Here is a 25,929-nt window from a genome sequence, read left to right as displayed (position 1 = left end):
GGTCATCCGTGAACGAAACTGCAGTAACCGCAACCTTTGTGCAACCTTTGTCCCCTAGGTCACTAAGGGACAATATACTTAGTTTAGTGATTTATTCCCCCTCACTCTATGGTAGATCAGAGTTACCAGAGTTAAGCGGGTAAAACTCACTGAAAAGCCTTTTGCTCACTTCTGTCTTCCCTTTCACCGTTAACTTACTTATGTACTGTTCTCGAACACACCCTCCCACATCCATGCGGCTCTGATCATTTTGTCCTCCAGTGTAAGAGGGTGTCGCATTTGCACCCGAGGATTTATTCAATCGAACAGAACAAATTTGTAGTGAAGAGGTTCAAATGCGCCCTCTGTTCAGCGAATTCTGAATGCTATCTTTCCCCCATTTTAGCAGTTTCTCAATCGTCTCAGTGTTTCAAATTCGCTGATTCATCTCATTTCAAGAATGCATTTGCTCACTAAGATTTACGCTTTGCTTGCAAGATGACTGGAGGTGAAGGCCGTGGATGATGTCGGAAGAACCACGCAGAGTTCCGTATATTGTTCCATGCAATGGATTGGAGGCGGACCATCTATCTAAGCAGCCGGTTAACATAAAGTGTGTTTTACTGGGAGACAGTGGAGTCGGAAAAACTAGTCTTGTCGTGAGTTATACGACTAACGATTATCCATCAAAGCATACTCCATCGGCTTTTGACACCTTTTTCGGTGAGTTTTTATATTCCCAACACCCCAGATGCACTAGTATTTTTGTTATTTGTATTATTTCCAAACCTTTCACAGGATGTATACACATCAGACCTCTCAGCTGCTGCAATCATGACGGTATTCACTTATCTGCATTGCGCACTTATCTTGGTTTTTCGTCTATCCGCTTCAAAAGCACGGTATATATGAGTCGGTGTTGGCTTGAATGATGGATAATGCTACTCGTTACCATCTCGAGAAGTTTTTGCAGCTAAACCTGAGTTTGTGTCACTATCTTCATTGGAGATGTCCTGATCACAATTCTCCTACGTGGTGCCTAAACAGAAGTTTGATGTTTACGATTTATCGTCCTTAAAAAATTCTGGGAGTAACTAGCAAAGCAGACTTCCAACGACTGTGATGCACCTAGATCTACAAACACTTGAGAGTTGCAAATGTACACACCGAACTTCAAGACCATCGTAACCTTCCTTTCTGGGACTCTGTTGAAATTATCTCGTACCCTGACACACCCTGAGGAGAGTCCAGGTTGCAGATAGTACACTGAGCTCCTCTCAGTGGTGACGAAGCCAGTTATGGGACTGTCAGAGTATGGTGGACTCTTGCGCCGTCGGTTTCCCGTGATATACCACAAGTATCTAATGGCTGTCATCGGTCAGAGTATGTTTAGAAATGATTAATCGCCGGATTGACCACATCGCCTCCAGGATGGATCATGCAACTAGACTGTTACAGGTTTCTCAGTAATCAACTTGGGTGTTGTAGGAGGCTTCGTTTCGCTGGGAACTGGAAGTGAATCTGAGTTGAAGTAGTTCGGTGTTCACTGACATTCGTAGGTGCTAGGCCTTTTAGATGCTTTCCCATTATTCAAATGAAGTGTCGCCTGAGATCTTGGTTCCCTGTACAATATTGTTACTGCAAACAAACAAAGCAGCTACCGATATCCGAACCTGTTTTATAAATCTCATTGCACATGCGCGATGCGCTTCACCTTTGTGTACAACTTGAAGTCTTTTTTCCTGTGGGGGCGCTGTGCTCTATATGGTGGATACATGACGAAGTCCTTATCCTGTTGCTATATCCATCAGCCATCTAAATGATTATATCCGATTTTTATGCATGCTGTTTGTGCAAACGGCAACCCTACCCAATTTTGTGCTTGTTGGATATGCACCATGGTAGAGGATCTCATCCATGGCTTATCGGCTGATCACGTTCTCAATAATACGTCCCTGCGCTATTTCCTCCAATGCCCCTTGCTCATTGCTGAATTACTTAGTTAACAACCAATGCTCCAAACGGCCGTTCTTATTACCTATTTGTACATTCACGAGTATCCATCCTCACTTCTCACATCGCCACTCGGTGACCCACTTCCTGTGGGTATATGGCACTGAAGCACCAGTCTGGACGCTAGTGTTGCTGCCTTTATCGGTGAGACTATAAGAGTTTAATGGTTTCTTGGGCTGTCCAGGCCGAGTGCAGGATCCAAGGCTAAAATCGATAGCGCTTTATTAACTAGTGACTTCTATTCCTTGCTGTGTCGCAAAGGAAGCAGCTACTGAACAACTTTACCAGGAACATATTGCATCCATTGAGCTTTCCTGTGCTCAGTAGAACACGAATGCCCTGCGTTTTGTGTTTAACAATCCTTTGGGATTACGAGTTTCGTTGTTTATTTCAGCTTACTCTGTCGTATTTCAGGTAGATCTAAGGAATATTTACGACTATGTTATGCAAATGTGGGTCGTCTGGAACTTGTAATTTGCTATGAGCCTTTGAGCTAAAAATTTCATCGGCTGACAAATTGACCTATTCCTCACCCGCTTGCTCTCTCATTCTATGCATCTCTGACTGTGATCTAGTGGAAGTTTGCGTGGACAATCGACTCGTGCATTTGCAGATCTGTGATGCCGGTGGCGGGGTGAGTGGATATATTTCTGCTCAACAATGCATTACCATCTTTCCTGTTATGTTATCATTTATTTTTGAAGAGCATGGTCACAAACATAAAAAGTGAATGCAAGCGATGAATGCGAAAGAGTAACAGGAGAATATGGGAGAAAAGAGGGAAACGTCTTGGTGGGTCGTAGCAAGCATACCCGTATTTTCATCCACAAGGTCTGTTTCTTACCATTTACTATTGATAATCAAACCAAATAGTACCATTTGGAGGAGAACAATGGTATTGAAAATACAGATAACAAGATCTTAGCATATAGGAGAATGTGCCACTTGTGGTGGTAAAAAGTCATTGTGCCTTTCGGACGTCGTCTTCGGGCGAGAATAGGCTGTGAACAGAGAATCTAACTACGGATGGTCCGTGGTCCGAACCCGACCTCTGAATTTCGCCCTCCACTGTCTAGTCTTTGGCACCGTGGTAGTATCCCAACCTTCGTGTTTCTTTCGGGTGGCATGGCAATTAGGCACCGAAAGTGTGTTATAGTTGGACGATTCGATATGATTTGCTGTCCATACTTGAGCGGAAGTGAGCTAAATCACGTACTTTGGAAGTATCTTTATGTAATTACTGTCTGGTCTCGTTTGTTCTTTGTATCTTTGCTCTACTCAGAATGTGGGCTCCTTCGTACATTGTTATTCGTTACTTGATTTCATTCAGCGTCGTCAACATCGCAGTTTGCTTTATGACTGGTCGGTTGTCGTTTGGACAGGGTTTTCAGCTCCTGGTGTTGTATATAGGTTGATGCTCTGTTTGCCAAACAGTAATGTAACATCACCTTTGCCTTCTCATGATCTGGATTTTCGTTCCGGAAGTTTTGTGTGAAGTGTAACTTCTATGTGGAATCTTGTTATCAAGATAGAAATAGAAATAGGTCAGTTGTGCAACCTTCTTGGTGCCTAGCTGCAAAGGACCGATGTACTGCCAAGTTATCCAAGACTAAACAGGATCCCGAGGTTGGGTTCGAACCACTGACCTGTCAGTAAGTTCGCTCCTTAACCAATGAGCTCTCTCGAGCAGCTCGGGACTGACCATTAATAAGGGCGAGATTGCTCAAGTGGTTAGAGCGCGAATTTACCAGCCGGAAGGTCTGTGGTTCGAGCCCGAACCCGCCTCTCGACTTCCCCTGCCTAGGCTTGGGCAACCTGGCAGTCTCCCAGTCCTCGTGCTTCCTTCGCGTGGCATGGCAGCTAGGCACCGAAAGGGTGTTACAGCTGACTGGACCATTAATAAATTATCAAAGTCATTGATTCCTAATCGGTAACTCACGGAACGGCTTTCCACGGATTTTCCTCTTGCGTTTTGGAGTGAACGGCACTTACGAACGCAGGTGCGTGCGATCGATAGCCCAAATGAACCGCTGGTCCGATGTCCTGTTCAGTTTCGGTGTACAGTTGTCATGCGAAGGCATTCCATAGGCCTTCGAGGTAATGACCATTCATATCCCATCATGTTTATACGACGTTTGGTCCTATGTTAAAGCTAGTCATGGACGACTGACACTCATGGATACTTCTCACTATCTTTTATATTAGAAAATCACTTATGAAGTGTGTGCTTGGTAGTGAGTTATAAACCGTGCAACTATTGTACTGGTTAGCAATTAAAGGGAACACCGAAGTTAGTAAGAAAATAGCGAGATGAAGTCACAACATTCAAGACAGGAGACGATTTTTATGGAGAGTGATAATCAACTCACGACTTACCAAAATAGGGATAGCGTACCGGGGTATGCTAGTCCTCAGCGGTTTCTGTAATCATCATACACTCTTGCTGTGTAGCGATTGGACGCGTTATCCCGTACATCTGGCTCGGAATACTTCAACTATGGAGTAAGATCCTAAGCTGCGAAAAACTTCACGACTTGCACTGTAAGAGTGGCTTCAGACGAAAGAGTATCAGTCTAATATTGTTTTGTTTTTCTGCCACATGATATTAGCCAACATAGTTTTTTAGTTCTTCGCTACCTCAACCTAAAGGAAATCAGATTTCAACTTTTTGAAGCTGATACAACTTCATTTCATCCACATTATTTAGGTCAGTTGGGGCGTGTCCATTACAGTAAACATCTACAGTCCGTTCGTGGCGACTATGTTTTGTTCGCTATGAGTGTAAATTAAAGGTGTGTTTTATGCACTCAGAGGATGGACATTGTTTCAAAGTCACACGTTCTTCTGATAAATAGTTTCAGCAGCAGATCGCTTGAAATACTTTACCGGGCACACAAAGTGAGAGGAAGTGGTATTTCGGTTGATAGCTGCTGGTAGACACGCGGAAACACGCTTTTGAAGTATTGAGTATTGGCGATGGACTGCAATGGGAAGGTAATCCAAGGAGCTTCAACCATCCAGTCTGCTTTTTAGAAGAAGCATTCATATTCCTACAACAAAACAGCCCTGTGGTGACCATACAGTGGGGCTGGTCGCCTCAGAAAGGTGAACCTTCTAGGTGGTGTTACAACTCGACACCTGGTGGTGGGTAGAAGTGTACCTTACATTCATTTTTCTGTTTTCTAGGGGAGGGGTTGGGGGTTTGACTTTGCCCTCGTGACCTATCCTGGCCAGTCTTCGAAGATCCTTTAATCACACACTTTATTGGCACCTGATGAGGCAAGTGCCTAACGTCACAATCATTTCTTCGTCTCTTCTGAAACGATCCCTCCGTCTTATTTGTTGCACACCGGATTGTCAAAAAGTCCATAAATTGGGACTGTTCATCTCCAATTACTGATGTCTGGGACAAATATTGGGCTGTGACTCACAGGAAAGTGCAGTGCCCAACGGCGCTGATTCAAAAATGGTGTATTGCATCCTCAGCCTGTCTTTTTGGTCGATTTCCTGTGCGTGTCGTTTACGCTGACTAGGTATACAGTCGTCTTGGGTTCGGCGCCTAATCAGTTTGCGGATTTCGGACGAGCCCACCGATTTTCAGTATTGTCTACTGCTATTTGAGGTACCGGTCAGAAATGGCATGTCCTTACTATCGTTTGGACTCGCCCTCTCGCTCCATCCGCATTCAGGTGTACGATGCATGCGTTTTATGTTTCGATGGAGCAAAATGCTTTTGAAACACGCCATCTGTATCAGACTGTGGATAACATCTTGAGTAAAGGATCCAGTTTGCCTTTCTCCAGTGCCTAGTTGAAGCAAATTTAGGTTACCTCATATGCATCCCAAGATAGGGCTGTATGCTCACTTTGTTTTGTTTCAAATAATAGAACACAGATCTTTTCGCAAAACTGACAACGGTAAAATGACATGCTGTTGCTTAGTTCTACTTTCTACAAGCATTCAAGGAGCACGCAATCAAGTAAACACTGGACTGTAGTGACGGTAAAACGTTTGATCCAAGACTGTCACATGTTTGATCGGAAAATCCAGTTGAAGTTTAAAAAAAACTGAAAAATTATTAAAAAATTCCTCCTAAAACTGTCTGTCCTCTACCATCCTGTAGAAATGTGTACTCGTAATCGTTCAGCTGTAGCACCCTTTTGGTGCCTAGCTGCCATGCCACTCACAGAAAGCACAAGGGCTGGGATACTGCTAGGTTGCTCAAGCCTAGACGGGGGAAGTCGAGAGGCAGACGTCGGGTTCGAACCACGGACCTTTCGATCAGCAAATTTGCGCTCTAACCACTTGGTCCATCTCGCCGCATGTGTACTCATAGAAAAACTTCATTCTTTATTCTACTGTCTAGGCGATGTATATTCACCTATACCACTGGTGGTTGTCAGAGCATTCCAAACGATAGCAAGGTGATGCCTGACTAGACTAATGCAGGTTTGTCCACACTGCTTCAATATGCCTCCCTTCACATACATGTACCGTCGAGGGGATTATGTGGGCGTTTCACTAATTAATATTTAGATTACAGATGGAGGTGAACGGGGCCGATGGGAACACGTTATTGCATGCCCCTGAAAAAATTCAACGGGGCTTTTATCGCGCGTAAACAACATCGGTTATTTTTCCCGGTGGTAATGACTGCAATTCTTGGGGCTTATCAGATAGACGTAGTTCCCGAGTCCTCGTCAACCTGATATTCTTCATAAACACCAAATTGTTCGAGTTTGTTGAAGTATACTTGCTTACGCTCGTTTAAATGTGGTGTGTTCTGTCGAGAAAATATACAGTGATATCTGCACTGTCATGCCAGCTGTAACATACGACTCTGTCTGCGCAGCACATTCATATGAACACTATCTTGAACAAGAGGCTCATTTGAGTCCACCAATAATACCAGTGTAATTTGCAAATTACTGTATTTTGCTAACAACATTAATTAGTTTGAATTACCCCCAAGATACAGTACAAAACTATCCTGAGGCCAGCCATCAATACACAGCAGTGAAGTATGTTGCTCTCTGTGGACCATGCTTAATTCCTTTTGACAGTTGCAGATTTGACGTAATCATTACAGGTCATATTGTCGTGATCAATTTCAGGTCGTCGCTCTCACATGTCACGCAACCCGACGAAACAAAGGAATTTGGTGGAGTTTTAACATACTGTACCTTTTTCACTCACAGGAAATCTCGCTAGGTTGTCCTAGGATTATTCGTAAGACGTCCCAGAGTCACCAAAAATGCACCGGAGCCATTTTTAAGGTGATATAAAGCAATATTGTCATTTGCGATTTGGCGGGATATTGGCGGCTTGGGTGTGCAGCTTGGCTGTCGGTCCGTCAGCCGAACTTGACAGTTGGATGCAATCCAACAGTTATTATCAGTCACACGATGCGGCGCGCGTACCGTGACAAACGGGACACTGGCACGACATAAGCAGTTCCACTTTTATCCCATCTTTTAGGAAAATTTATGAAGCAAGGTCAAGATGTACAAGTTTGTAACAACCAAGCTTCTTCCTGTCACAGAAACAACTGACATCCGTATTTTTTAGGCTTGAATTCTGCGTAGAGAGATGTTCTGTATGAAGCTTGAGTCTCATGTGGCGAGGTAATCACTTGTAGTCAGTTTTATCGGCCTTAACGACTGGTTACCGTTCACTCTTTTGAGACTCTACTCATGCTGCAACACTGGCCGTTTGAATTTTCGAATAACCGTAGAGACATTACGGCCACAACCTTGCTTCCCGATAGGACAAATGAAATGGCGGAACTTCTAGACGACTGAAGTGGATGGGGCGAACTACGTTGCTCAGACCAATATGTCGATCAGATTTGTTCGTCACTCGGTTTGCCAACTTTGCTAATATTTTCTGACATGTTAAGTTTACCGCTGAAATTTCGTTCACTTTACTTGTATGTCCAGCAAGCCCAAAGCAATTATTGGCTATGAGCGGGTGGCGAACTGCCAGACTGAGATTTCCGGTTGCCTGTGGAACCACCTGAAGTGGGTTACGCTGTAACTTCTTCCCGAGAATCTGCTTTCTGTGACCTTTTTGACTTGCCTGTACCAACAACCAATCATGTGTTTTCGTGCAGCTGCTGGCCATTAACCAAGATAACCATGGGCAAACTTCAGGCCGTGCACTTGTCCACATTTAATTGCAGCTGGATTTTGCATGGACGGAAAACAGCCGATACCCTTTTTTAAAAGAACGTAGCACAGTTTGTTTGTGACATACCCCCATTGCTGAGGCGTAACTGCGGAAACCATCCAGAAATATCTTTGAAATCGAGATTGCGTTGACTGATCTTTAGACCACTTACCGAATTTCGCAACGCTGAACCAAGTACCATCTGCTTTATTCGGAGCTTCCTGGAATATCTCCTACCTACTTAAGCCAAGTGATAAAATAGAATTATGGGTCCTGTCTTCCCTCTTGGCACATTCCTTGTAAGTTTTAACTCCTGCTTGAGGCTGAGTTTCACAGAACATCTACCAATGCTGATTGTCGACAGTTACTGTGAAAGAGCTTGCAAGTCCTTTAAAAAAATCCAGGTAAGATAAATTGCTGTGTAGTGTTCTCAGCGCACGGACATAATTAGACTTGAACCGCTCTTGTTGATTACCTAGTGGNGGCTGCCAGACCCTCCAATCCGGCTTTGTCACTGACACCCGTTGATCGACGGGACTGCATAAATTGTTATGCAATTGCTCGCGTGTGCGCCCTTCACTGTGATATCAAAAGTCACGTGTTTCTTGACCGACCATTCCGTCTGTATCCAGCCTGTAGCCACATTCTGGTGACAGTGAGGCTCAGCTCATCTCTCGCATTCGGCCAACTGGACACACTAATCGATTTAAAAGTAGTCATCATTATCATCATCATCATCACCGACAGCATGACATCAGTGTTCAACACCGATGCTTCACTGCCGTACAACCATGATTTATTTGAAAGCCTTATGGTAAAGAAAAGAGTAAAGGTGGACAGGGGAGGGACTTAGTGCTAGCTTACCACAATCGTTCCGGGGTGCCGACACCTCCAGACATTCACTCAGGCATTCTGGATAGAAACTGACAACAAGAATGCCACTGACATCGGTTGGCAGCCATGTCTTGTAGTGTCTCCAACCAGGCACAGTGAGGATCGCACGGTCCCCATCCTGGAAGGCATTTAAAGGTAGTGAGCTTAGTCATTCACTTGGCGAAGTCTAAGTTGAAGATTCATTTCTGTGCGTCTCTGCAGTGCGTTCATTCGGTGTCATGATTACTGAACGAGCTGCTTACGACCCACGAAAAGGTGTACAGCAATGTTACCCTGATTCCATCTCGACAGATGGCAACTTTGCTATCGTGACACTAAAATGACCTCAATATTACCACTTCTAACTTGGACACGTGAAGCGCAAATCCGAGGTGTCAAGCAGGGTTGCGACTAGGTAAAGGCCGGATGAACCGCATATTTGCACCACCGCACATGAGGGCGACTAAAACTTCTTTCTTAGATTTCAGAGAAGTTTTTGGATAGTTTGCCTCTTCTGCTTTTACATACCCTTGGGTTTTGTGAACGAGGTTTGCGCCCATTCTAGTCGGTTTAGAGTGCACTATAAATCGAGTTTCGTAACAAGGTCGTCCTCTTTATTTTTCATTTTATCGTCGAATTTATTATGTAGGGCACACCACATGAAATCGTGAATATGAGTATCGGAGAGGAGTAGCAGAGCAGATTGTGAGAACAACGTCCCCTGTTGTTTGACGATGACTTGTCTGTATAAATTATTCCAAATAGATTATAGAAACTGGTTGCATGTTTCGGCTTACGTTTTGCACTTCCTAAGTGCATTTTTTTGAAGTTCCGCATCGTTCGTGGGCCTGTTGGATACTTCAGAATGACGAACTTACGTTTGTTCGTCGATTCCTGTATCTTGACAGCTGCATAATCTGTGATCGTACTGTGGCAAATAAAGTCATTGTGCACGTTTTCGAGGCATCATTTTTGGCGTCAGAATTGAATTCCGTCGAAGGCATAATGCAAATGTAAAGGCGGTCGAACTTGTGGTTGCAAAGGTTGTCTTCTCCCCTATCCGATTATCTGAAACAAGTTCTAAATCACATATGCCTCCATAGTATAGCAGGCGGTAGCTGGCTGCTGCATGTACACAATAAAGAGCTAAAGCATCAGAATCGCTAAAGTAGCACGTAAGGCCCAGAGGTCTACGTTTATGGCGATTAGGACAGGCACTGGAAGTGTGCAACCACTGCCTGCTCGTGAAAATGTTGCGTTCCACCCCTTACCCTAGTTGGTGAAGGGAGGACAGGTTATGACGTGGCGAGAGAAAATAAAAGCGACCACAGTCAAACAGGACTACAAGATTTCACTCTCCGTAGGCGGGGCCCATAGGATTCTTTTTGCACGTGGTCGAAAACATCACAGGACATGGCACCTAATCGATCTCAGTGAAACATATGCTGTCACCTAAGGCATGTGGGTCGAGTGGGTTGAAACCTACTCTCTGATACACAGTTTTTTGTCCGATAAAGTGTGGACGAATTTTCGGCTGCCACCCCATTTTACTCTGAAAACATCCACACCATGGTTACATGGCCAACTGCGCTCAGAACCAACACAGGTTTGTGGGATTTATCAACATTCAAATCCTGTCATCCTGGAACACAGTTCCTTGGTTCTTGCATGGTTGATTTCGTTTCTCACTTTCAGTTTTCCCCCATTGACAACCGTGATTACATGTTAGGGTTTTTTTTGGAACATGAATATTTTCCACGACTCTCTCGTTGTACTAAGTGGGTATCTTCTTGTAACTAGTCTCCTGATTGTATTCGTGAAAGAGGAAGCTACAACTGTGTAGTTATATTGCACCTCACTTTAATCCTTAGTGTACTGTATGAGTAAACGTCTTTACTAGTTGCAAGTAATTACACAGCGATTGCCCCGTCGTTCAGCCAATCAGTTGTCCGGTCATTTTGACGCAACTTGATGTATTCAGGTTTTGCTGTATAGTTTTTTTCACAGTCCTTTTCTAGATGCGTAGTCGGAACGCTTTTTATGATTACCAAGTAGAGAAAGACCCAAAGGTCCCATATCACTTTTGTAAACAATGACATGTCAACTTAATTAACTTTATACGCACGAACAGTCTTATCACAGAAAGAACGAAAGACGGATGTGGAGAAACCTTCTTACGGCACTTCAACGTCTCCCTACTTTCATAACAGTCAGTTACTGATATCCACGTATTGCAGACTATTCAACCAGCAACAACAGGGATTAGGCGAAAGTCACACTGGGAGTCGATTCACGGACGAATATTGTGCTTTTGTCACTCTTCCACTGGACCTCTGTTCATCTGTCATCTAGAATTGAGCCTGAAAACGGACCGGTTGCGATGGGTGATGATTTAGCACTAAGAACACAACCACCACAGTCTGCGTTCACTTTCGAGACCGGAGCGTATTGGCTTCTCCTGGGAAAAGGCTCCTATCTGCTAAAGGAATATTGGTCAAATATCTAACTTTTGTCAAACCGGATTACTCGTGAACCAGGAAAATTCCTTTTCGGGGAAATCTGTTTTGTTTGATTTCATTCCAGATCCCTATTTCTTTCATGGAAGCAAGCAGTGGGAACCAAGTATCCAGTACTTCTCGCTACCAAACTGCTTTTTTTTTCGTGACAGTTCATTAAACAAAGCGGTTACTACGCAAACTTATTTTCTTTATGTGTGCTGATACACAGTCGGAATCCCAAAACTGCTTCAGGATGTCCTGAGTTGCCGACAACCTAGTATTTGTCCTATTTTGAAGTGTCCGAGTGGTTTTACCTTTTTGTTATAAGTGAACTTATTTGTTAGTCTTGAAGTGATGTTATTACCCTGTCTTGGCAAGGAAGTTAGCCTGTTTTTCTATAGTTGAGTAGATGTAGTCCGATTATCAATTGGGTGGTAAACAACGGATGCTTTTGTTTGGTTGTCTTTACTTCCTCCAAGTTTTTTACCTGCTAGAATATGCCACTTGTAGATCGGTAGATTGTCTGCCTGAAACAGGTGAATATCAGCAACTGGTAAAGAATTATTTAGCCATTTAAGGCTTTGAAATAACCTGATATTCGATGTTTTACAAAGCATAAACCTGATACACTCTGCATGATACTTTCAAGTCAAGTGCTAAAATGTTTTGTTCTGCTACTATTTCGATGCATCATTGCATCTGCAAACCAAAACGAATAAGGATAGAATTTCGTTTCCATGCTTTGGTCCATGGACTCGCTGCGGCTCGGATCAGCTTAGATTCACTTAATTGGTGGTACGTGATTCCTACTCACGTAAAAGATAATCGATGAATGATTCGTAGGTAACTAAAAACAACTTGCTTAAGCTAAGCTAGCTTTCGCTCCGTAGAAGATGGATAAGATGTCAGGGAAGCCGGTAATGTCACTCACTTTCTACTCATGTGATTAGCTTTACTCCGCCACCTATATGAAGTGTAGTATGGGCAAGTACCACAGGTGCTGATAATGGAAGCTGTTAGGAAGATCATGCAAATATAAAAATATAAAAAATCTTCCAGCTGTAGCACCCTTTCAGTGTTTAGCTGCCATGCCACACGAAGGAGGCACGAGGGCCGGGATACTGCCAGGTTGCCCAAGCCTAGATAGGGGAAGTCGAGTGGCAGAAGTCGGATTCGAACCACGCACCTTCCCGTCAGTAAATTGGCGCTCTCATTACTTGGCCCATCTCGCAACCGAAATGTCGTGTCCTATTAGGTGGTAAACGATAGGACCCACTGGTGATTGACCAATACATATGAGAAACAGCAACCACTTGTATCCGTTACTGGCGACGGCCGACGAGATAATCTAGTAGCTTTACGGTCAGCAGGCTGTTTGTAACGTGGAAGTTTGGGTTCTGAGTTTCGGTAAATGTGCCGCATTATAACATGTAGAAGACTAACCATCTTCATTCAAATGCGACCGTGTCCTTTAGACACGGATACATGTAGTATATTTCATCAGTGTGATTGCCTTGCTACTGCAATACGCGCTTCTGCTGAACTGAAGTTGGATGACATCTCACAAGTTCTCTATTCAACTTGAGGGAGTCAGTTTGTTGCACCCTCTTACCTTTGCTACTAAGCTTCCTCATCTACTTCTATCTGCTCTGACTTTCTAGAACGAAGTCGCTTCTCTCCGGCAATTTTCCTACCCCGGTGTTCACGTGCTGCTACTTTGCTTTTCTGTCGTCAAACCTTCGTCGTTCCGATCCCTGCGGGACAAATGGTTAGATGAACTTTCCAACGCCCACCTCGTGTTCAACCCGGCTGCTGAGAGATTAGTAGCCACGCGGTCGTCGACGGTTCCACCAAGTGAACGTAAAGTTCGCTCAAAAGAGCTTACGAAACACTTATCCGCAGTTAGATCCCGATCGTGTGGCCCAACTCGTGGGATAAGGCCTGAAGCCCACAGGATTCCTGGTCCTGCATTCCTTCTCGTTGGTTGCGCCTGTGACCTTAGAAATGATATCGGCCAGTTGCTAGAATTGTCGAAACAGGGTGAGGAACCGGTTGACAAGAAGACAGCCGAACAGCTGGCGTCACAGCTTGGGGCTGAGGCTTACATTGAGTGTTCCGCTTTGACACAGAAAAACCTGAAGACGGTTTTTGACCTAGCAATCTGGTGTGGACTACGAGTAGCGGAACTTGGAGGCCCTGCACAATGTAATCAAATGCCAAGCTTCCGTGAAACAAAAAATGGCTCGGTGGTTTCACCAGGTTCTTCCCGAAAATCCACAACCAGTTCGCTTCACAACGCATCCCATAATCCTCCAGGATTTCATCAACCCAAGGCCACCGTAGACGATTCGAAAATAGATAAGCGTTTGTGGCGGAAATTATTCTGTATGCATTGATCCTAAGTCGCAATGAGCACGGCCACCTGATCGCTATGAAACAGCCCCAACGCGAGCTATAACACGAGCTACCTAATGACTTTCCATGTACCGACCTTGTTTTACCATGTAAATTCGTGTGCTTTTATCTAGTCTTTTTCAGCATTATTACCAGCGGCCTGTTTGATTTTTCACTTGCCTTTGATTCCTTATCATACCTCCTGCAGTATAAACAGCCCCAAGCCGTACCTAATCCTACCGGTTTTCCTTTTCCCCGTTGTCGGAGCCTTTTCCCGTACTCTTTTCTTGATGTGGAGTATTGTTATATTGTAACCCCATTTGAAGGCTTTTTTCGCTAATGCGGACTCCCTCCGTTTATGCTGTCCACATGGGTTCCCACAGACCGGATGTAAAAAAACACAAGTAAACACTCATTTTGTTGGTTTCTTCAGCTTACAAAATGAAGTAATAAAATCCTAGTTAATATGATGGTGCGTCACGATTACTGTCCATCAAAAAGAGCCGATTACGTCAGATGTAGTCCCAGCTTCGGTATTCATGATTTTCTGCGTATGGATGACATAGGTAATCGCCGGAAGGGAGTGTGCATCTCCTCTGATGACTGTTATCATTGACCGCATGGTTTCTTTGTTCGTTGGTATAATTTGTTGGTTCTGAAATCGGTGTAGCACTGGACATAATGGATTTAGTGGAGACTGGGCTCAGACTGTTGCCTTGCTGGGAAGTTCTGTGGATATTGCTCAGTTGGCCAGCCGTACCGTGCTTTTCCATCTCTATATCCGGAGAAGTTGAAGAGAGTTGGTTTTCAAAGTGTGTGGAGAGCGCTTGTGCATCATTCTGTCTGACAAGTTGCCTCTGATTATTTTTTTCACCTTTTGAGTGTGTGCTTTCCGGCTTCACTTCACTTGAATATGATTTGGGATCATAAACTTGGTATTCATGAAGAAGTTCCGCTACATGATGACTATCCATCATAGCCCGTCGGCGCGCCGAGATCGTGCTATGTGCCTCGCATTCTTCATTTTCTTCACTGCATAGTTCTGACGGCTTTCCCGCAGGAGGCTGTGCTAGTGTTGTTAGGGATTTCTCGCGATTCCGGGCATATCGGTCGCTGCTTGGTTGATCCCAATAGTCCACAAAAGCGGATGCCAATTGGGCCAAGTGGTCACGCGTGAAATGCGATTCTAGGTCACGTTTTCGATATAAATCTGCCTGGTTACGTATTCCTTCCAACACCCTCATCCATTCAGTTGACCCATTAGAATTAGGCTGCAATCCAAAATAGTTGTGGTATTTGGCACCGTATTCTGAAGTGTATCGGCTTTCATGTGACCTAGTCTTTTTAGATAAGTCTGGTTGAGATGATGTTTCCTGTCTGCTTCTCGGGTAACCATTTTCCGTATCTTTTATTTGCTGTGACCTCACGAGTGTGTAGGCGGATTTGGGTCTGGGTATTGGTACAATATTAACGTTCGGATCTCGGATAAAGGTGGTCGCATTGAGTTTATCTATTGGTACGTATCTGAATGGCTTGTACTCACGTGCATATTCAGTTTCGAATATATCTATTTGTCCGTGGTGACTACTGGCCTTGAAGGTGGTTGGGAATTCTGATTGTGCAGTCCGTGGCCGCTGTGGGATAGGAGTAAGTTCCGGAGCTTTATACGCTCGCTGGTATTCAGTTAGACGAGGTTGCGCAAGTGGACTGTATGATTTCCGTCGTCTTTTATTTTCTATGTTAGGAGCTACTATATACTCAAGCGTTCCCTTTTTCCTCACCGCCCTGGGTGCCTGTGGAGTTTTGTGTGACCCAGTTACCACTGGGCTGTCTCCCAGCTTTAGCTTGAGTTCACCCGATTCGTGTGGCTGACTATTTTGTGGAAGGGGTTGTGAAGTAGTTTCTACATTTTTCAGACGGTGTTTTCTTTGCTCAAGTTCGGCACGTATTCGCCTGATTTCCTCCTCTAGCAGTTTGCGTGGACCTTCTGTTTGTATGTTCTCTCTCTTGTGATGTCTTTTCTGGTTTCCGCGGTCGATTTTAAGTTTCTTTAGATAATTCCCTGGAATTTGTTGATTCGGCGGATTGCCGGGACTGTCTTGACGTCTAAGTGATGCACTTCGTCGTCTGTACTTAAGGCGGTTTCGGTAAGCGATAGATGGTGCGAATTTATCAGTTGGACCGATGATAAAGTAATCATCTTGATTTGGGTCAGAATAATATCTTCCCAAACTATGTTCCTTTGATTTGTTGAAGCCTTGCCCTTGCTGATACAAAGTTTCATCCGTGGCTTGCACCATTATTTCTCCTGTCGGGTTTCACTTCTATCCGCCTTATATGGTCTGGTCCATATTTTATCTAAAACGAAGAGAACGTGCCTGTTAGAATAGAGTAGCCTGATTTGTGCCTCCTTGTGTATCTGTGGAGGTTGACGTAGTTCAAGTTAGCCATTTTGACCCGAGTGGTATCACTAGCTTTTTAAACAGCTCCGATTGTCAGTCGGCGTTTTAATATGCTCTCAGTACTGATGCAGAACAGCGGCTCCAAACGGCATGTCATGCTTGTTTTTTTTTTTTTTGGGGGGGGGGAAGGGTCTTAGAAGAATATTTTATACACCGCATTTGCGGGTGCCCTCGATTTTAACATCGGATAACCCTGACCAACGAGATATTGTGTACACTGTTGATAGTGTGCACTTTATCTTCAGCAGACTACAAAGAAGAAATGCTTGATCAAGACGTCAAAAACGGGAATATTCCCATGGGGTACGGTCATTAACGGTGACTACGCTCTTCCGGGCATGTAGTGTGCCAGATCTATAGAAGCATTCAGGATAGGTCTCACTAGGTTTTCTTGCAGCCCATACACTGAAAACATCTGATCTGTGGCCAGTTTGGTTTCAGTAGACGATAAGTCTGGCCGTGTCTGAAATTTCGGGAATGATAAGTCTTATCAGAGATCCTATTTGACATGATGCTTTTTTCCTAAACTCATCCTATGTTCTAGCTATAGTAGTGTTGTGATCACGAGTTTGGTGAATTAAATGCCGGGCCTCATCTAGCAGGAGAACGTGACCTCTAACTGCGCATGTCGGGGAGCAGCGTTCGATGTGAGAAGCGTAGTGTTAGTAGCACGTTCACCTCGTGTACACAGTCATGTTATTGGTTTTGAGGAATACTAGGCTAAAAAGTTGGGACCTAGTAACCAGGTTTTGGTCACTCACGACGCGCAACAGTGTGTGCATCAGGATCCTGTTTGCTGAAAATGAGCGCAGTGTTTTTTGGACTCATATTCCACTCCGTCGTCCGAGCGATGTCCTTTACTGTGTTACTGATGGAACAGAGAGGTTTCCTTATTACATTTTCTTTTTACAGTGTGGTCATTTGCCATGAGAGTGTTCCATAAAACTTGGTTTATCCTACAATTTGTCTTATAGATTGTAATGTAACCGGAAAATATTTTCGACCCCTTCTCTGGAGAACTTTGGAACCTGAAAACTATTTAGTGATACGCCTCTGCTTACTTGAGGTTCCGCTGGTGGAATTTTGCCAGGCACTCCAGGTTACCTTGCGTTCCCAAGTGAGGATGAATGTGGGAGATGGTTATTGTAAAATCCGTCCACAGGCTCGTGAAGTATCTAATGGTGATATTTTGTCATTGTAGTGATTTATATGCACCCAAAGGATGAGGATACTTCCTATTGGGACGCTGTCATGGGGCTTGTTTCTCATAGTTCCGTGTTCGGAGTGGGACGGAGTCTGTAACATTATTGAGTTTGACGAGCAACAAAGCAAGTGGATCGTGGCTGAGTCCTGGCCCATAGAAAACTCAGATCGCAGCGGGATTTTCTACTCGATAATAGCATCACGCTTCGATTTGGCTTTCCGGACTATTAAAGGATAATACTTCATTTTTATGGAGTTTGTTTAAAAGAAGTAGCTGGTGAACACATTCAGAGATCTTTGAGGAGTCTTCATAGATTCCATCAACTCCGAATTCTGAATTCACTCTCTCAGTCTGCTCCTCCTGCGTCAGGAAGATATAAGTGGGTCCCATTTCGTGCTACTCCCTTTCCAGATCCAGCACTGAAACCTCTGAAAAGTGGCTAATATTCATCTGACACGAGTGGCTGGTCGATTGACGATCAGTTTAGTCGGATAGATCGCTCTCGTGCACTCACAGTTAGACCCAGCATTTTGATAGAGGCCAGTTTGATTGTGTGCAGTGCCAACCGCCGAACCATTTGCGGTCTTTTGTTTGGAACCCGATAAATGGTAGTAAATAACTGAGTCTTGTTGACCGGGTAGCTTATATCCACAAAAAACAGTTGTACTAGTTATTACCATTGGATTGATGAGTGTACGCTGTTGTTTGAAGTAATTGTCTGCGATTTAACTGGAGTCAGTGTCCTTAAAACAGAAATTAACTTGGAATCGGATTAATAGAAGAAAGCGTCGGCTAAAAGAGGTATAAATAGTTATCGCACCCAGGAGCATCAATTCCCGACACTGTTGAGGGGGACGCATCCTGTCGCAGAAGATGACAACAGCTATAGGGCAATGGAGTGGAGCAGCATACGTGAGCAAGCACGAATTATCGAATCCCCTTGGAAAAAAGTCTCGTGCTATTACATGCTAACTGTTTTGTTTGAGAAGCTAATCACTAATCGCTTACAGTAATTTTGATTGGAAATTCCTTCAGCCTATGTGTGAGGGGGATATCATTGTTTTCAACTCCAGAAACAAGATATCTAATCACCGAGACATGGTCAGATCTGTAATTGAAACCGGAATACTTCTGCTTTGTATTTATTACTTCCAAAGCACTACGCTTTTTGGCTCAGTAACCACTGGCTCCTCCGTGAAGATTGTGAGAAGTTGGACTAATTTATTACACACTGGTAGTCAGTTTTTCAACAAATGTCGACACACTAATGACCACAGGGATGCTATGGACAAAATTCCAAACTTTTCGCTTTGGAAATTAATCAGATGGTGCACTTGTTCGTAATTAAGATGACCATCTTCCTACTGAACGCCCATGCATTATGTTTAGTTTTTTCTAAGTGAACTGCAGTTGCCATTACATGGAATGGCGAAATTTTTGCGCCTATATTCTGTTGTTCAGTTTAAGCTGTTAAGAGGCATGGCCTATAAGTACTTAGTACTCATTCTTAGTTCAACCTATAATGGTTGTGATCAAAACTAGAGACAGTTTTCACACACACTGCATTCAACTGGGTTTAAAATTTCATTGTCTTTTTAGACCAGTTCCATGAAGTTTGTTTAGTTGGACCTCAAAATAAGAGGATACTGTGGAAAATTCACTAAGTTGCCTTAATTCGAATGCTGTAAGTATATAACTTAATTCAAAACAAAAATTGATTGCTATCATAAACGTTTCATTCCAAAAGACCCACAGGGATATGCACCAACATACAAAAAAACAAACGGATTTACTAAACTTCCTAGGCTTGTTTGGAAATTAATTTGCGAGAACACGAGGTAGTAGGACTCATCTATTCAGCCCTGAATTGGCGGGTAGTCTTATCCAGGCTTAAGAAGCTCAGCGATATTGCAGCCCTCATGCTTTTTTTCAAGCTGTATTGGATTTATGCAGCAACCTGTGAAGTCTCCCACAAAGCCATCTACTCATTTAGTCCCATATTGTGTTGTTTTCTTTAATGCCTGTGATTACAGGAAGTCACAAAAGCGTCCAACATTTAACATATAGATTTCACTTCATTCAGCTTACTGCCAAGTGGGTCACCGAAAAATCTCACCTACTTGTACAACCGTTGCCGACTAAGAGTTACAGATTGACGGAACACAAAAGTTGCCATCAATTCTTCGAAAGAAGCTGAATACAAGAGTAAAAATGGCAATATCATCATCGTCATTGTCAGCTGTAAAACCGCGTGCTTGTCGTACAGTGGTTGTAGCTGCCACAGTTTCATTCACCGATGATTCGGGGAAGTGGGGTTGGTAGCTGCTCATTGGAGGTTGGAGCTCATAAATTAGTGCGTAAATGCAGAACTGTAAGGGGACTCTTAAAAGAGGCGTTTGGGAAAGGAGCCATGCATTGAAGGCAATAGCTTGGGTACATGAGCACCTTTGACGGCGCAACTGGGCCATGTCTCACAATGACTCCACCATTTATGTGGCCCGTCTCGGGGTTTCCATCCAGGAAGACGGCAATGACCAGCGCAGCTGAGTTTGGTGGTAATTGATTCTATACTCCACTGCCAAGTCATTGTTTGACCGCCTCTGGCTCTCTTCCATCCTTCATGTGGTTGTGCGAAAGGAGCCCTTTGAGGAAGTCAGTTGACTGGCATGCGCAGCACGTGACCAAAACAGCGCAACTGATGCACTGTGTTCAGTTCATCTATCGAGAGTGAGTTAGTTCTCCCGAATACCATTCGACTAACTTCAGCATTGCTGATCCAGTGTTCCCACCAGATTCGCGCGATGCTCCGAAGAGAGCAATCGTCAGAAAATGACATCCTCGCCGTGCAGCGGCCAGGCTTTTGATCCATATAGTAAGATAGAGTGCACCGCAGCACTGTAAACTCAAACCTTGACGGATAAGCTGATGTCACGCCTACGACACAGGTGACGCAGGTTCAAATAAGCTGCTCTGGCCTTCCCAATCCGGGTGAAACCACCATCTTTCGCGAGACCACCGGGACTGATACAGCTACCCAGGTAAACCAATTGGTCTGCTACCTCATTTCACGCATTTCAAAGTGTATAACGGAGAATTTCAGTTGTGGCTATGCTGCCAAAACCACTGTGAAGTTGTGGTTTCCAGTGGCCAAGAAATCTCACAAGAATATCCTGTTTATTCCTCGTGTTAAACGGATTTCACGTGGACTTACAGGTGTACACAAACAAGGGCTTGATTCCCGTCCGGTCTTGATTAATGATGATATGAACTCCGATCATATTTTCCTAACTTCAACGCTTGAGGCTAGATAGTAAAAGCAAGGACAAGCTAATAGTTCTTCGAAATTTTGGCAAGGGACCCAAGACACGTTTCCCACTTAGACTTCGACCGATAATAGCAGATAAAGAGACCGAACACCCGAATGAAGGCAGGACTATCCTAGGAATAGTGGCCCACGGCATTTAGATTTCATGAGCGTGATTTTGTAGACACGAAATAGGTTATTTAATATTTTTCAAATTCATCAGATATAAGAAGTGCCCAGAGCTACTGCATTCGTCCCAACCCGTGTAGGCAACTGTTCAAAGCTGGAATTTAAACAGACAGAGGGTCTGCTACATGCTTTTCGAGTGACCAAAGTACCGAACGAACTTTTGACGGTTTTATGACAACCACAGACAGGCTTAGTGTGTTCCTCGCAAATGAATTTTTCCCTCAATAGTTTCACGACTACATGGTGCCCGGGATAATTTTATGTAGGATACTGTTACTGCTATATCAGCGTTAGCTGGTCTCAATACACGATGCATAAGTAACTTTCTAGGTCAGGAAAAATGCCCCTCTCCAGTGTTACAGGTATCCGCGCGTTTAGTTGGAATTTGGAAGTAGCGCTGTTTTCTGTAAACAGAAAATGATTGATATAAACTCGAACGATGCGAAATACCAGTCTATATATATATATATATATGACCAATCCTTGAGAGCACACTGCTCTATATATATATTATATATAAACAAAACTTGAGAGCACACTGCTCTTATCTGTAAAACCATTGCGAGTGGATGAAAAACGTTTCACGCCAAAATGTTGCACTTTATGGTATGCATGCTCAAGCCAAATACCACTGTAGTCTACTCTCATTTTAACTCCATTTGTTTTAATTATCCTCCTTTCTAAATTTTTGTAGTACATCCACCTTTGAATTCGCTATGCAATGGCCTCAAAATGGCCGTATCCTTTTTACCCTTCACGGCGTTTCTGAAGGCGCTTAAGGATTGCATAAATGATATTCATGTGGTGTTTGCGCAGCTGAGGGTGTAATTTTAGTGAGAAACAGCACTCGAAGCACCGGCTGTCCAGCGTGTTTTTGTTTAATAAGACAGGGAACCTCATGATCTCTTGATAACCTGCTATTATCTACGACATTTCCAGAAGGCTTCCGAAATTTGCACGATCGGCTCTCAGTAAATCGATGGCTAAACGAGGAGGAGCTGGGTATCTGCAATACCCTGCCCACGTGTGGAACGCCGCCGTGTGAATTCTCACGGATTGATGCACAGGATCGAGGCCTTCGCTCAAGTTTCCCGGGTCGGTTTTGTTCTTGTCGGTCAGTGGCTGTCGTCCACCTGAAAGTCACAAGTGTAAAGGTGTGTAGCACTACTTTTTATGTTCTCAGAGCGCGGCGGTATGCTTGCCAGCACGAGGATTCGCATAAATAAATGTCTAATAGCGCTTTAAATTTGGTTCGAGAAGGAGCGTGTACAACCGTCGGAGGTCATTCCACGCAGCTACTACCCGAAATGAAAAAATTTGTCTAATGAATGTGTGTGCTCTGAGCTTGAAAATTTTCTTACTATGTCCACGCCGGGTGTTTGCTGGGTCAACGGTGAAAAATTTGTTTGCCAAGCTTTATTCAAACAGGGGACAGGTAAGAATTAGGTCCCCTCGGAGGCGAAGGTAGTCCAGGAGACAAGCAGTGCAGCAGTCTATGGCAGATAAACTTGACAAGGTCCTCACTACAAGCAAAATGATCCGCTTAGGTAATTTGACCACAAACGTCTGCAGAATGCGAACGGCTGCCTGGAAAACCAGTGTACTGCTCAGACACACTGAAGCGCTCTATGTAGATGTCCTTGCACGCCGAGAATTAGAAATGCATACTTCACATCACTGTGACAGACGCAAACTTCCGGAAGGCGACGGCTGTATTCTGAATGTCGTCCATCGAATGGCTAAGTAAGCATGTTCCCACGTTTTGAGGCACTTGGACCGCGACATGTAAACATAAACTTGGGCTTTTGTGCGCTTTTTGACCGGCCGTCTTCTGCCATTTACCGCCCGTGTGCGACGGATCGCGTATAATATCACGCTGAACATTGTGATGACAAACATTGCCCGCTGTGCGGTGATGCTCTTCAGGCCTATCCCAAAGGCGAGTCTGCAGATCAATAATTTATCCTTTGCACTGCTCGTGGGCCGTTCGGAATACACAAACGTGTTTTTGCTAACAGTGCACAAAGGGGGTATCTTGCGCTTTCTACCTAAACTGAAGCATTTCCAAATCATTGTGTCCCAGAAGTCCTCGTGTGCCACCATTTTCGGCTTCAAGGAGGAACCGATCGGCATACATGAGTTAATTGCCTAATATTATGACTTGCACTTTGGAGCACCAGTTAGAAGGAAGAGGCGACAGTGGTTTCGTTTGACACTTCAAAGACCATCAGCTCCAGATGATTCGTTTACTTATGAAACATCGTTTATTTCATGTAAGCCCCGAATTTCGTAAGATTTGGTAGTCAGTAGGCACCAAGCTACAATAAACCACGCACTGCGAACCAGTCTTTGAAGATGGCGTTGTGCAAACAAGCCTATACGAGATCGTCGCTGCTGGTATTCCCTCTGCAGGGTAAGTATTGCTCCTAGGTTCCTAGCCGGCCAGCTCATTGTGATATTTCGATAGACCGACTTATGTCATCCCGTGAACACTGCGCACCAAGCGTATACGCTTCCCGGCAGGACATATATACTAAAGAACGGCCGGTGAAGTTCTTGGCGTACAAATTAGACCACTCCAGGTGGATGGGTGCGCATGTCAGCTAGATTGGTCCAGCTTGGTTAGTTCAGCTGTCCGCTAAGATCGACGTAGTTTCCATGTGGTTTGTTAATTAGGCTTCGTCAACCCCTAGTCGCAGGTTATTCGTGGGCGTCAGGTTAGCTCCCTCAAGTGCCCGCTATTGACCACGACAAGATTGTCGTGGCGCATTTTGCCAGTTACAATGGGTAAGTCCGGTGTTTACCTTGATGTTCAACTTATATAGGTCATGAACATCTACAAGCCTCAGATTTCTTCAACTCGCATGTTTTATCCCACAATAGTGAGTGCGTCTTCAGCGATGTTAACTCGAAATAGCTAGTACCGAGCTCCCTGAACAGGTAATTTGGTACTCTACCGGTCCAGCGTACATAGATAACAAAAATCGTCTCCAGGATTGGCACCTCTGCGTATCGAACATTCATAAGGACCAATACGTTTTTGGAGGGGTCAGTGAATTATTTCAGCACTGAACTATCTTCAATTATAGTACGTTGCTGACGATTCACGTTTTACCTCTATTCACGTCTTATTACATTGAGCAGTGTTTTCAGAGTCGATGGTGAATGATAAACTTGGGGATTCCATCACTTGAGCAAATCACCCATGCAGATATTTTGCAGAACAACTGAGTATATGTAGAAATTTTTCGGTGAGAATTGGTGAACTGTAAAACGTAGCTTTCGGGAATATAATTTCGTTGTGCGAATACTGAGCGGCATCTACATACCTGCTAGCAGCTATCTTTCACGTGGAAAAGCAGCAAATCGAATGGTCGTACATCGTATGGGGCTAAGGTACGTAGGCCTATGGTGATCCTTCTGACATTGTACATTTGTACTTTCTTTGTAACTTATCATTACGCAATTTGTACTACTTTCTATCTCTCACTAAAATCTCAGCTTACTCCTCTTCTCTTCATACCGAATAATTTTTGTTCAAAATGAACGAATAAGAAATATGGACACAATACAAATTCTGTACCTCGTGAAAGGTGTGTTCCCTTCTTGCTGTGTCGAATTACGCTGGCAGTGAATTACCGAGCGGTGATCTACCTTTCAGACTACGACGGGATAGAAAGTATCTAGGAATATAGCAAGGAAGATTCCAGGAAGGAGATCGCTTTGGATTTATTGTGGTGGTAATAACTAACTTTACCAACGAACTGTGAGTTGTATCATCTCGTCCATTTTTTTCTCACTTGATTTCAATACTTTGAACTGGTATTTACTCACGTTATCCACTACAGACCCAAGGCGAAGGGCTCAGGTGGTTCTCGCGATTCACCATTTCAAGAAATTCTTCTGCAACCCGCTAGGCGGTATCACTGCAGCACCCCACGCTTGGCGGTGAATGATTGTGGTTATTACTTGCGACAAATGACTGGCACCGGTCCGGAGCCCAGTAAACGCATTGGAGGTATGGGAGATACAGTGAGAGGCCGACGATTTTCAGATCGGAACCATAAGTGCAACAAAGTCGATAGGTATGGACCGTCGGTAAATTTGCTCGGAATATCGTCGGGGGAGCAAAGTTCCTCCATAGCGGTTACAATCACATTACGGAAGCAGACATTCAGTTCAAGCAATCAACCGGGAAACCTTCCGTCATTTTTCCTCATCTTCCTAACTACGCACACATTCTTCATTCCATCTTGATATCATTTCTCACTCCCCCTAACTTTTTTCCTAATTAGTTCGTTGCATTCTGGCCACCCCGCCCGATAATCTAAGTGAACCTTCACACTTCGTTCTCACCACGACGGACGCTGGCGAAATCAGCTTCCAAGGTACGGGCTCAGGAGCTCAAGGTTTTTAACTGTGGTTAGGTTCTGTGCCCCTGAGTTACCTCAGCTAGGTGATGACTATAAGCTCTATATGACCTCACGCTAACAGTTCAGATGATGGCCAGTCGATGGGAGATAATATTTGTCATTTTTTGCGCCAGCCCGTTCTTTGGTGCCCCTTAGCTCAATGGGTTCTCAAAGTGTGACTAAAAGTTTTGTTCATGCGCAGCTCGCAAGGACCTCAGCGAATTTTCTGTGTCCGTCAATCTCCTTTCCTCAAAGTAGTTGTTCAGCAGTCAACCGTTACCTTTTGTCCCTACTACCGTGCCGTTGACACTCGTTCACTGATTGCAAATATCCGAGAACCCACTGAGAATTAAAGATCGTGCCTGAGCAGTCTTTGAGAGCTAATAAAGACTAAATGGCTAGGCGTATGCCGCTGTCGTCCTCAATTCCGCTG

At 44.1% G+C, this 25,929-nt stretch overlaps 2 protein-coding genes across 2 annotated transcripts; one reads left to right on the top strand and one right to left on the bottom strand.

Moving 5' to 3' along the window:
• Nucleotides 1-382: 382 nt before the first annotated feature.
• On the top strand, nucleotides 383-15,229 carry T265_06868 (hypothetical protein; the record flags this gene model as incomplete). Its single annotated transcript, XM_009172250.1, has 3 exons — nucleotides 383-702; nucleotides 2,568-2,626; nucleotides 13,193-15,229. The coding sequence occupies 3 exons, from the start codon at nucleotides 501-503 to the stop codon at nucleotides 13,925-13,927; spliced, it is 996 nt and encodes a 331-aa protein (XP_009170514.1).
• On the bottom strand, nucleotides 14,438-16,225 carry T265_06869 (hypothetical protein; the record flags this gene model as incomplete). The annotated part of the gene is made up of 1 exon (XM_009172251.1): nucleotides 14,438-16,225. One exon carries the CDS (start codon nucleotides 16,223-16,225, stop codon nucleotides 14,438-14,440), a length of 1,788 nt encoding a protein of 595 aa, XP_009170515.1.
• Between the last annotated feature and the right edge of the window lie 9,704 nt (nucleotides 16,226-25,929).

This window comes from Opisthorchis viverrini, assembly GCF_000715545.1.
Source record: "Opisthorchis viverrini unplaced genomic scaffold opera_v5_148, whole genome shotgun sequence".
Taxonomy (NCBI): domain Eukaryota; kingdom Metazoa; phylum Platyhelminthes; class Trematoda; order Opisthorchiida; family Opisthorchiidae; genus Opisthorchis; species Opisthorchis viverrini.
This window is presented reverse-complemented; position numbering and strand designations above follow the sequence as displayed.